The 13,133-nt window shown below is 35.8% G+C and overlaps 1 protein-coding gene across 1 annotated transcript in view; it reads left to right on the forward strand.

Annotated features, from left to right (window-relative positions):
• The window catches only part of Meox2 (mesenchyme homeobox 2), a 61,220-nt gene that overhangs the window by 38,568 nt on the left and 9,519 nt on the right, over positions 1-13,133 (forward strand). Inside the window, exon 2 of the mRNA XM_059279502.1 lies at positions 9,207-9,379. Within this exon, the coding sequence (XP_059135485.1) occupies positions 9,207-9,379 (173 nt within the window). The remainder of the gene's footprint in view (positions 1-9,206; positions 9,380-13,133) is intronic.

Genomic DNA, 13,133 nt, shown 5'->3' on the forward strand with positions numbered 1-13,133 from the left:
CCTGAGGGTACCAGTTGCTGATAGCGTCTGGCTAGGGGTGGGATCTCTTGTCCACTCCCTCCTCTCACTGCTGCTGCAACCCTGTCTGGCTTGAACTTGTGCAAGTCCTGTGAAGATGATTCAGCTGCTAAAGGGTAGGCTCACTATCAAACTAATTTTTTTTTTTTTTTTTTTTTTTTAGAAAACAGCTATACTCAGTCAACTTTAATAGACTTCTATTTGTGGAATTTAAAAGCATTCCATTAATGTAAGTTTTAAATGTTTAGACTTCGTAATTTAGAGAATCCTTTGACACACGGTATCAGAGGTTGATTATGAGGCAGCTAAGTCTCCCAAAGACTGGTTCCCTTTGATTAGTGCAGCTGTGCTTGAGAAATTGATCACAGAGAATTCCATGCTACCAGCAACAGGCAAACAAAGATAATGCTGGCTGCCAGGATCAGCCCCTCAGGTTGCTTGCAATTAAAAGTAATGTTTACCTTGTTACTTTCATGTACCACTTATGTTTTATATAATTTGACTTTGGTACTATGATTTCAAAGCAAAATCAATATATAAATCCTTGGTTATTAATTTTTCAATATGGTCATTTTAGTGTCTAAAATATCTAAGTGATTTACTTCTCAACTCATACTTATGAACAAAATTATATACAAATGGTATTTTTTAAAAAAGTGCATATTTGTAAAGTAGGCTTGTAAAGTTGTATAATAAATATTTCTTCATTTGATTTATTAGAAATTTATGAAAGAGTGTTAAATATTTTGTATAACTTAATGTCTTCCTAAATGTAAATAGTTTTCACTAGAATTTCAAAATGAATAATCACACACACACACACACACACACACACACACACATACACACAATCTCCAGTTTCTTGTATAAAACAAATTTGTATTAGAGTCATCAAATTTCCTGCAAAATATTCAGAGGAAATAAAAATTCATGCGCTAATCCCACTGGGCCTTGTAAAGCGTCGTCACCTCAGTGGTTTCATTAGAAAATCCTAGCTCACTCTTCAGATTCACTTCCAGACTAGCTGGGAAAAGCACACAGATCCTGTTGTGGCTCATCTGTTCTACAAACTAAACATTGTTAGTCATTGTATGATTCCTAGATTTCCTACATGTTTGTGTTGAGTTTTAGTTTAAAAATGAATTTTCCTACCTTAAAAATGTGTTTTAGCTTCTGAGTCTATTAAATGTATAGCTTTTAATTACTACAGCTTTAATTCATTATTAGTCCTTCACTAAACATAGCTATTGACTACTCATGACTATTAAATGATTCCAAAATGCAGTCCCTGTTCCAAATGATTCGCAAATTTCTTCAATTCTGTGTTAGCTGCAGACGAAGGTAAGAGTGGGTGACTAGCAGGTGTGTATCGGAGACTATGCTTAAATTTTAATATCTAAGAATTTGGCATCTTGGATGATCACGAATTTGTTTGAACAGTTTGTTATATTTAGTAACATAGTTTAATGGTGTCATTACCCAATCTGTGTTAATATGATCAATGGGTAAAGCATTATTTAGGGAGGAATTTGTGTTGATTTTAAAACTGAATGACACCAGAGATGTAGAAACACTGTGTGATTGCGGGGGTGTCTCATGAGCCCTTCAGTCATATCTTGAGGCCCCTTTCCTTTCTTTTTTATTGAAAATAGATTTATATTATGATTATAGTTTTCCCTCCCCCAAATCTTTCCAGATCCAATTTCCCCACTAACCTAAATTCACATCTTCTTTCCCTTCTCTCATAAGAATACAAACAGGCATCTAAAAACTATAATAATAATAGAATGAATTAAGATAAAATAAAACAAACAAACCAGGATAAGAGAAAACATATAGAAGAAAAGGACCCAAAGAAAAGCACAGGAAACACACACAAGTATAGAGACACACAGGTTTTCACACACAGAAATGCCATAAAATCACAAAACTGGAAGCAATAAAATATATGCTAAGGACATTTTCCCACTTTAAACACAGAACATAGAAGAGATAATTTATAAATTCTATATCAAATTAATGCTTATTACTTCAAACAGTATTAGTTAATTAAAATATTTCATCAAATAGTTGATTTATGGTTAGTCATCGTGTGCCTTTACGTAGGGTAGGAACATAATGATGCCTAGTGAAATCTACTGACACCACTAAAGGAAAAGCCCAGGAAAGTGGCACAGAATTTCTGCTCTCCCAAGTAATTAAATGCACTCATCTGGTTATATAAGTTAGCTTTGACAATCACCCCTTCTTGAGTAATTTTGTCTGCTAACAACTCTTACTAATTGGCAGGACACCTGATACAATCACATGACAAAAATGATGTTGTTTACACATGAGTTACTCACATTTATAAATTGCATTGGTCACATCAAAAGACTACTGTACAATGTCAAATCATTGATATTCTGCCTCAGATATGACGTGCACACAGTGGCTCTCAACTGAGAATGATTTTCTTCTCAGTGCCTATTAGCAATACCTAGAAACCTTTTCAGATGTCTCAATTAGGTTTCCAGATGTAGCCAATTAAAATAGTTTCAAATCAATAAACAATATTTTTATATAAGTATGTTCTACTCACTGCTTGTGATATACTAGAATTGTATTTGTTGTTTACATAAAATTCATTTGTAACTGAAAATCTTATAATTTATCTGGCTGCACCAAGGGGAGAGGTTTCCCTGAGTGTACAGTGAGTAGTGATTAGGCCTCCTCAGAAACACTGCAGTGCCCAAGACAGCCTGTCAAGGGGCTCTTTATTTTGAATACGTTTGTTTCAGTGGACTTTAATCTGACAATAATTTTCTATCTCAAAATGACAATGGTACTGAGGTTTTAAAAATACTAGTTTTGTGTAATTTATTCCTTCCTGTGGTATAATATCCAACTCTGTAGCTATAAATTAGTTGTCTTTTATTTTTGACATTTTTATTATACACAATGGGTTTCATTCTTCCATTCTCATAAGCATATGATGTATTTTGATCATACTCCTCATTCTTTTAGGTTTAAACTTTACACTATTGACACATTATTAGGCACCTTTATATCTGAGCATGCTTAAAGATGTCATTACAGATACACATCATACATAATTATTTATCACTGTTTCAATTGATTATGGGAGTTGTACAGAAGACCATTTGAGAACCAATATACAGAAGTAATGATTAATGCTTTCTTTGATTTGAAACTGAAGTTCAGGTAAACTAATCAGAGCAAGTCATTCTCCATAAATAAAGCATGAGGAAGAAAATCCAGCAGTTTCAGAATCCAGTCTATAGCGCCGGAAACAGACTCATAAGGAAATTCCATATGATTCATTTCCTACAGTCTAGAGAAGAAGGAAAGCAGACATAAAGAAAAATGGAAGGCTCGACTTTGTTAGTACTGTATGAATATAATAAAGTCACTATGAAGATAGGACAAAACAGGGACTTAGAGACATGAAGTAAACACAAGCTATGTGGAGATGACATCGACTGACTGGTAGTTGTGAAAGCACCTCTGGCCTGTCTCCCACACATACAAGGGATTTACCAAGTTACTAAAAGAACTGGGACAAACTTTCTAGAACTGCACTGCATGTTCATAGGTTGTCTTATGTCGTAAAAAAGCTACATTTCTTTCACTCTATTTGAGAGCTACGAATCAAAAAGGTCACAATATTCTAGCCACTGCCAAGTCACTTACAGTTCTTAACTTGTGAAAATAGCTTCCTTCTGTCCCCATCTCCTGGAAGATGCGATAATATAGTGCAACTCCATCAACTGGCTGATATAAAGCTGGATAGGATGTGAATGGAGTGCATGGGCAGAGCACTGAGTGCTCTTGCAGAATCGGGTCAATGTTTCTTCTTCCTTTGAAATGAACAAGCAAAGAAGAGCGCTAACTGGATTTACCTCCAGCGTCTTAATACGGTAGGCAATGGTTGGCATCAAATTCACATTCTAGTGGATGAAAGAGAGCATCCCTAGAGCGGCGGGATACTGTAAAATTTGAAAAAGAGCAAGAAGAGCTTGATCAGAATCCATAAAAGAGGTGCTTCTTTAAACTAATATGGTGAAGGAGAATGCAATGGAAACTTTTATGTCCAGAATTTCTTCATTGGGGATTGTGTGGCCCACAAAATAGAGTTCTTTGCCTTTGGTACAACCCAACCACAAGTGTTGTATATATGTATAGATATTTTGTAGTTGGTGTTTCCTATACAAAATGCAGCAAGAGGCATAAATACAATTCTAAGTATCTGCTATCAGTCTTTCCTTCCTCCTTTCTTCACTTTCTCTCCCTCCCTCCTTTCCTCTTTTCTATCAGTTTTTTCTTTGTATTATTTCATCTTCTGTCTTAACGCCTGAGTCCTGGCATTACAGGTGTATACCATCATGTCTGCTTGTAACCAGAGTTGATTTGTTTGTTTGTTGTTTGGTTTTATTTAGACAGAATTTCATTCTTGAGATCAGACTAGCCTCCAGCTTGTGGCAATTCTGCTGCCTCAGCTTCTTCAGTGTTCTGGAATTACAGATGTGAGTCCTGATAATTAGGGAATTCCTATGTCTATAACTGCATAACATCTTACCCAGAAAATGTATGCTAGTGTGAATATTGAATTAAGTAACTGGAAATCTGTAATGAGAAGAGTCAAAATCAAATCTATGTCAAATTTCAGTAAAGGAATTACATAAACATTGTGTGTCTTTAGGCTTTTGACCTTTCTGTTGTTGTTTTACTAAAATACTTTGTATTCAGTTTATTTAGAATGAACAATATTATGCATAAAGTTAAATTTTGTCAATGTATCTACTTCTTTGTGGATTTCACTTTGTGTTTTTGCCATGAAAAAGAACCATTGAGTTGTTTTCCTCCAATCAGGAAGTACTACATAGTGATGGGCAATGATTAAAATTGAAATTCTTGCTAATCCCTCGTTACATAAATTCAAAGAGTTTTACTAAGAACAGTAAGTAAAGAAAACTTAGTCCATACATTGATAGTCGCACAAAAGCACGCAAGTAATTGAATGATGGAACAGTTATTTTACTCAAATTAGCCAAAATTCCTTTAACTGCCATCTTAAAACTACAAAGGGGACAGGAGAAAGCAAGAATAAATAAAGAAATAAATTATAATGCTTCCCAGTGTATTCCAGGAATGCAGTCAGGGGCCACAGCGGACCATTGCCTGCCCCAAGAAACCAGCCATATATGAAGCGTCAGGACTTAGGAGCAGGGATTTTTCTAATGCAAATTTTGAATTGTTTGTTTTCAAAAGTTTCATACCTAATTTATTTATCAAATTTGTATCATTTATTAAATTTGTGTTGTTTAGGAACAAGTCTGCAATGTTACTTTTTGCAACTTCCCTTCTCTGTTTCTGTCTTCCAGATCCCTAGAGAAACATATTTGAACTTGGATTAATTCACTATTTTCTTTTGGGTATGAGAATAGATGAATTGATGTTGAAATACTTCTGGAAATTGGAATTATTTGTTGTTCTAAAATGAAATCATTCCATTTCAGTATTTTATAGACATAGCTAAATTATAGGTTCTATACTCACCATATTTTATTATTTACCTTATATTAAAAATCATTCTGTACCATGCATGAGCATATTGATCCTTTATATCACTTGTCTTTTAAAAAAAAATCATTGTCTTTTGGCTTCCTTTTGTACTAAGGGAAATGAAATATCACACGTGGAACAGTTTAAACACTAGACAGAAATGATCCTCGGAGGGTAGTTTCAGTCCCTCACAGACATAGTGCAGACTTCTTCAATTAGCAAAGTCCCAGGAACCAAAGGTTAGGGATCTAGTCCTTCCAAAGTACCTGAAGACATAGACAATATACCCTCAATGCAACAAGAATGCTAAGGTGCACCCACTGGTACATAAAAGTATCTGAAATGAAAAACAACAGTTGGAATATTCTACACTGGGATCTGTTCTGGAAATGCTGAGGTTGTGTTTATGGTGATAGAGAAGAAAAGAAGGCAGTTTCCAGATTTCCCCCTCAACACCACCACTTGGCAGAGGATGTGGGAGGCTGGAGAAGACAGAGGTTTGCCTTGGTTGAAACAGCTGTGAAACATATGGAGGCTGATGTGAAATTTGCCAAATGCCTCATCCAAACTTCCTACCCATTTTCCAGCAAAGAATAGGCAGTGAGGTGATAATAGTGGGGGAATTAGGGTTAGCAAGTGATAACATGAACACATAAAGAAATAATTTAAATTCAAGATTACAGGAAATGCAAGCACAAAATGTAAAATTCTAAAGATCATTTTTTAAATGAAGATTAGAAACATTGTGGGTTAATTGAACAGTAGAATCATATGTCCCACCACAAAAGTGTACAGTAGATAAAGGAACAATGGTGTTTCCTAACTTGATTGCTTATCCTCTCCAAGAAGCACACAACTGCCCTTTGTGTTAGCTTCAACTCAATGATAACGTCTGTGATTTTTGAAAATATAAGTATGCTAGCTCACTTCATTTTGTTCAACGGACTTCTCTTCCTTGCAAATTTGCTTTGGTATTCAGTCATTCCATAAATTGTTTTTGGATTGAAATACTGAATTATAGCCAGATTTTTGCTGAAATCCAGTCACTGGCTATATAAACCTGCTGCAGAATATTTCTTGTCATAATGATTGTATAAGCCCATCACGAGTTTTGTGTGTATATGATGTATTTATGAAATACTCTGGACTGTTTCAAAAGCTAGAGGAGATCGATGTCAAAGAAAGAAAAATAAATACCAGTTAACAGGTTTCTCTCTATGTGAATTTGTTCATTCATGCTTACTTACGGGAATGGGTGAACCGTGAGTCACTCAAACTGAACTACATGAACCACAACTCACTCAAACTGAACTCAGGAGAAAAACTTGCTGCTTTGCCGTCAGCGTCCAAAGCTGTTTAGCTGAAGGAAAAAGACCATTGTTTCCTACAAATAGCCACAAGCCAAGATCTCAGTGAGAGTAACTTCAAGCTGGCAAAACTCTTGATTCATGGATGGTCCTGGGAAGGACTTGAAGCTGAATATTCCATGCTGGGACTTGAATTTCATATCTGCAGAATAGCCCATAGGACAAAAAAAGTGATCACTTGGAAATTTTATTTATACCCAGAACAGCTCAATGCTGCAACAATATGGGTGCTGTCAAACATGTACCTTAAAAACAGTGTGATGAACTCTGGGTTCTACTTTGAGCCAGGTATGTTGGCATGATGTAAACATGCCTACCTGTGAGCTGCCACTTATTATAAACTCATCTAGTTCCAGTGGCATCCTAAGGTGTAATCAGGCTGAATTTCACAAAACATTCTTTGACCTGGATGGGAAAACTGACCTTCACCTGCCAGGGTGGGGATCCCAGTCAATATGGAAATTAAGTGACATCTTGGAAATATGATCATAAATGATGACCAGCCAAGGGAACCTCCTGTGTGGCATATTAACATGAAAGGAATAGCCAACGTGCCAAGACTTAGGTGAGAAACCATTGCTGCTGCTGCTGTGAGAAAATCACATTTGGCCAGCTGAGATGTGGGTAAGATTCAACCCAGAATTGCTTGCCTGAAAATTTCCTGTCTAGTGGGTTTCCATTTTGCAGTGCCCTCTTTATACCAGATAGATTTCCTTTAGGTTTATGGAAAGGGAAAGAATAATTAAAAAAAAAAAACTCATTTATTATTTCTTGGTATCGACAAGCATCACTGGATACAAAGCAACTGTGGATGAAGAGATAATTTCTCAACCGTACTGTATTATATTTATGTAATTAAAGAGTAGTTAAGATACTGTGTTTATATTTTCATTAGTCATTATTATTCCTGTGACACTTTTACCTGGGCTCATGGGAGAGCTCCTTGTACTAGATAGTATATCACAAATAATGTATATGTGATAAACATCAAGTACAAACCAGCAATTATTTTCAGAAGATTTGCATGACCTTCTATTGATGATGTTGGTATTTCACTGAGGATAAATGTGACATGGCCTTCTAGAGTTGGATATGGCTGCTATCCATGTCTACGTGATGAATGCAGATTAGCTTTCCTGTATTATGCTCATTCTGTTTTTTAGTTTATAGAAAACACCTTCAAGCCTACATCTCAGGAATATTAAAAAACTAAATAAAATATTCTGCATTGTGTCGTATTAATTCCTGAATGGAAATGTGGATTGCTATGTTCCAAATTACTGTTGTAATTTTACATGGTGTTAAAGATTTGATATGGAGAATTGATGTTTGGTATATGTGGCTGCTATACTGCATGTACAGTAGATAATTAAAACTTCTTGCATATAAGTCATATGGGCATACTTTTGCTCATACATTCCATGTTGAGCCATAAGAGAAAACTATAGCTGTCTTAATCAAGGAACTGAAATGAAAATAAATGTAACAGTAAATTCTTAGATCCTTTTTACATGCTTTGTCTGAGCTTTAACTGCTTATTTATTTATTTAACTATTTTTATTTATATCTGTGTGTGTGCACATGTGGGCAGGTGTCCACAGAGGCCTGAAGAGGATATCTGATCCCCTAGAGCTGGAGTGACAGATGGTTGTGAGCCATTTGATGTGAATACTGGAAATGGAACTTAGGTCCTCTTTAAGAGTAAAAATCACTGTTAATCACCAAACCTCTTAGGGTTTTTATCTCTGGACCCATGGCCTTGGACTTCAGATCCAGTCACTGAGTAATTTGTTTTGGTAAAATAATCATATACACAATTATTACTTCTTTGAGGATTCCATAGTCACTTATACTTAGACCTTATGTACATGTAGCAAGACAACATTTTATTTCTACAATTGTTTTTTTGATGAGGGTTTGGTTTATTGTATTATCACAGTACCATTTTAGAAGTTAAAAAATTGTGTTTATATTTTATAGATGTATAAAGAACAATTAAGTCATGAGTTACCAGAAAACCAAGAGAAAGAGAGAGAGAGAGAGAGAGAGAGAGAGAGAGAGAGAGAGAGAGAGAGAGAGAGAGAAACCTATCTCACCCTGTGTCCGTGTGATCAGTCTTACTGTCTTTGCTCACTATGACTCCCCTGTCTAGCAAAGCATGTGGAGAAGTATTATTCAATAACTGTGAATGGTGTGATCACACATATTTGCCTGACTATATTAACACCAATCTTCTTTCACTTCCCCCCCACCCAGATTCCCAGGAAGGAAATTACAAGTCAGAAGTGAACAGCAAACCTAGGAAGGAAAGAACAGCTTTTACCAAAGAGCAAATCAGAGAACTCGAGGCAGAATTTGCCCATCATAATTATTTGACCAGACTGAGAAGATATGAGATAGCAGTGAACCTAGATCTCACCGAAAGACAGGTAAAGTGGGCATCATCGCTGCGTGACCTTTTATATTGCTATGGCTTACCAATCTTTTTTTTTTTTACGACTTTTAAATTATCTGTATTTATGATTTGCAAATACCAATTAGAAGTCTCTACTATTCAATGATTAAAATTTGTTCAGCAAAGTGACAAAATTAAAGAAAAACAAATGATATTTGAATGAAAGGTACGTTTACTGAGTTTCAATAAGGGATGCTTTGTGACGGTAATATTTCTGTTTGTTTTAAAAACACAGTTTGTTTTAAATAATGTGGGTAAATGGTGAAATACTTCCTGTGTTTATATTTAAGCTCTCCTCATCTGGTGTAATAAAAGGTTAGTTGTCTGTACAGGTCAGGATAGGTCATGTCATGTTGTAATAGAACATTAACCTTTAAAACTAAAGCATAAAGTAAAATAAAATCGCGATGGCTTATTTTCTACATGAATTCGATGATTCCTGCACTCTGAATAGTCACTCACAGTCCTTGGAATCGCAACACACAGTGTTGTTGGTAACCACAGGAGGTGATGAAGAATTAGTAGATCCCTGACCTCGAGATGTTTTCACCTGGAAATGACTCATATTCCCTCCGTTTGCTCTCACATGTTCTGAAATGATCAAGGGGTGTAGCATAGGTGGAAGAAGGCTGAGGAATGATTGGCAGCAAGGACATACAAATCATTGGTAATTACTTGCTCTCTATTAATCAAAATACTTTAAAATTGTATCTGTTCCAGGAATTCAAGAATCTGCTATCCATTGAAAGAATGCTTTTAATGTGTTAATGATACATGCATCCAATTAACGAAAACTAAATAATATATTTAAATTGATTGCTTTATAGACTCCTTTATTGGGTTTTATTTAGATGGAAAATACCTTGCTCTATTAGTACTCAGAGTACGCCCTATATTAATTCATATTTACTCTAGGAGAAGCCAGCCTTCACATGGTTAACTGTCTTGCTAGTTAGAAAAACATTCCTGAAAGGCAAATGAAAACATCTTTATGGACAGTGCAATTATAACAGACGCTGTTAGGCCAAGAGCTTGACTTCCTCTCTCACTGTACATTTTTCCTCCAGGGGTCCCACTGGGACCAGGGAAATACCAACAGGGTGTGGACACATGACAAATGATTGTCACACTTTATGATAGTGAGTGGTTTTTATCCAGTTTCTTATCATACTCTTTCTTTCTGTTAGTTTTTAGATTTCACCTTCTGTGGGTTATTTCTGCTTAAAGAAAATATACAAAGGACACTTTTATGTGGTTTTATTTATTGGCAGTTTATATTTGATTAAATATTATGACTAGTTTCTGAGCTCTGGAGTACCACATTTTCTTCCTCTGAATCACACACAAAGTTCCCTCTGTGGATGTGTAGCACTTGGCACTTCAGAAAGCAGGATCTAAAATCTATATCATCAGAAAGCTGATCTATTTTAATATGTTTATCTGGGAACAAGGAAGTAAAGAGGGGGAGCAATTGCACATCAGTGTATGCAGAAACAGGGAACTCTGGGAAAGATCCCCATATTTTAGAAATATGAAGAAAATTGGAAATTAGAGCTGACTTCCCATCTACACAATGATGGATAGAGCACTGAGCTCTGGCCAAGAGCAAAAGCGAGAACCTGAGCTTAGTCACATAGTGATGGTCCATCGTCTTCCATCATTTGATCAGAGAAATCAGGTTTCATATTGGTCTAACAACAATTTAATCCTAGAAGAGGTTCTATAAACTGATGAAAATATAGAAGGTATTTTAGATAACTATTCTTTCTTCCTGACTTGATTTATTAAATTATATGCAACAGCTACATATGTATATGTGTATATTTATGCCTTATTTTAAATCTTAATGTCTTTAATTGTCACCCATTTTAAGTTAGCTTGTCTTTTCCGTGTAATGAACCATCCCAAATATTAATGGATTCACACAACAGCCACATTATGTTTGTTTAGAATTTTGTGGGTCTGGGTTTTGGAATGGTTTTTCAGAGTCTTCGCTCCAGCCTCCCCTCCATCCATCCCAGAACTGCAGTCTTTGATCCAGTGACTGAGTGCTGCCTGAAGCTCTTCCGGGACAGTTGGTCTTCTCATACTTTTGCTTCTAATCAGCTAACCTGGGCTTCTTCAGAGCAGGAAAACTGCTCCCAGGAATGCTGAGAAAAACCTCTGACGTATAAGGGGTCCTTAAGCTTCTGTTTATCCCATATTTACCAGTGTCCCCTATTCAAAGTGTACTATCTGGCCAAGCTTAGTGTATAGACAAGAGTCATTAGAAGTCTTCATGGAATGAGCTAGCAAGGGTCTTATAAGAAAAACAGGAAATAAACAAACAGCAAATGGACAAAATCACAACAAAACAAAAACTTGGAGAGATGCTTGGGTTCTCAAACAATTGAAAACTCGGGACTGTGTATGTTCTTTCCTGTCTTGTACATCTCCTCTGGCAGTTTTAAGTTAACTGGAAGGGTGATGTGCTCATTATAGTGTAAATGTTTAATCAAAGCTAAATCTCTAGAGGAATGCTGTCAGAAAACACGAAATTTTGAATGCAAGTATGTGAAGGAATATCTAGGATTGGCCGCTTAGAAGTTTGTTTTCTTATAGTAGAAAAAAATCTTTTTTGGGCACAATTAGAAGCAAATGTGTTTTCTCTTTCTCAGATTTATTCACCATAGTGGAAACAAAAGCATTTTCACCAGACACTGAACGAGACAGCTACGTGGTGGGGGTTTGCTATTCACAGGCATGTTGGGTAAATTCATTGGTAACACAGACATTTGTTGAGCTAGGCGCTAGAAAGAAAATTCCATGAAAATAAGCTGGAGAGTCTGTGCTCTAGCTCATAGGATGGGACAACTGAACACATTTTAACCATGGCAAAGGCTGCTGAATTTAACCATAGACAGGGAGGAGAATATTTCAAGTTGTGCCAAATGGGAACTTTCTTCTTATACATTCGTGTTCATCTAGTGTCTTAAATTACAAATTTTAGAATTTGATTTTCACTTCATGTGATGAATTTGTTGTGCTGAATTCACAGGAATAAAACATTGTGTGATCCAATAACCATGTTTTCTATTCTTGGGGGTCTAAATGCACATTTCTCTAAAATGCTGGGATATCACTCCCAGTGAAATATTTTTGGTTTTTAATTTTGGAGGTCTTATAGCCATAGACTCATAACATACCTTTAAAATTCCTGTTCTTTAAAATGGAAAGAAGCTTCTCTCAGTTCATTGGGCATCTACAGAAAAACACAATGTACCAGATTTCACAAACAACCTAAATTTATTCCTTGCCATTTTAGAAGATTAGAAGTCCAACATCAGGCCTTGTTCTGGAGAAAGGTTGTGTTCTATAAACAGCTTTCAGTCTCTTGCTCTATGTGGCTGAAAGGCTAGCTAACTCTCTAAGGTATTTCTGTAATGATGTTTATCTGAGGAATGAGAAATTTACCTTTATGAGTTAATTTTTGAAATACTCCATTTCTAATATCATCTTGAGCAGGAGATTTCTATGTAAGAGTTGGTGGAGAGCAACCATTCAGGCCTAGCACTTCAACAGTGCTGTACTCTCCACAAAATGAATTAACTATGCAATCCACATCTTGACCCTATATATTCTTACAAAAAAATGTGTGTGTACAGTTTCCATATTTAAGTTGTTTAATTGTACCTCTGCGTTCTCTTCATTTCTTTCTGCATGAGTTAGTTTTACATATTTTAAAATAA

Source organism: Peromyscus eremicus, chromosome 14, assembly GCF_949786415.1.
Source record: "Peromyscus eremicus chromosome 14, PerEre_H2_v1, whole genome shotgun sequence".
In the NCBI taxonomy this organism is placed as follows: domain Eukaryota; kingdom Metazoa; phylum Chordata; class Mammalia; order Rodentia; family Cricetidae; genus Peromyscus; species Peromyscus eremicus.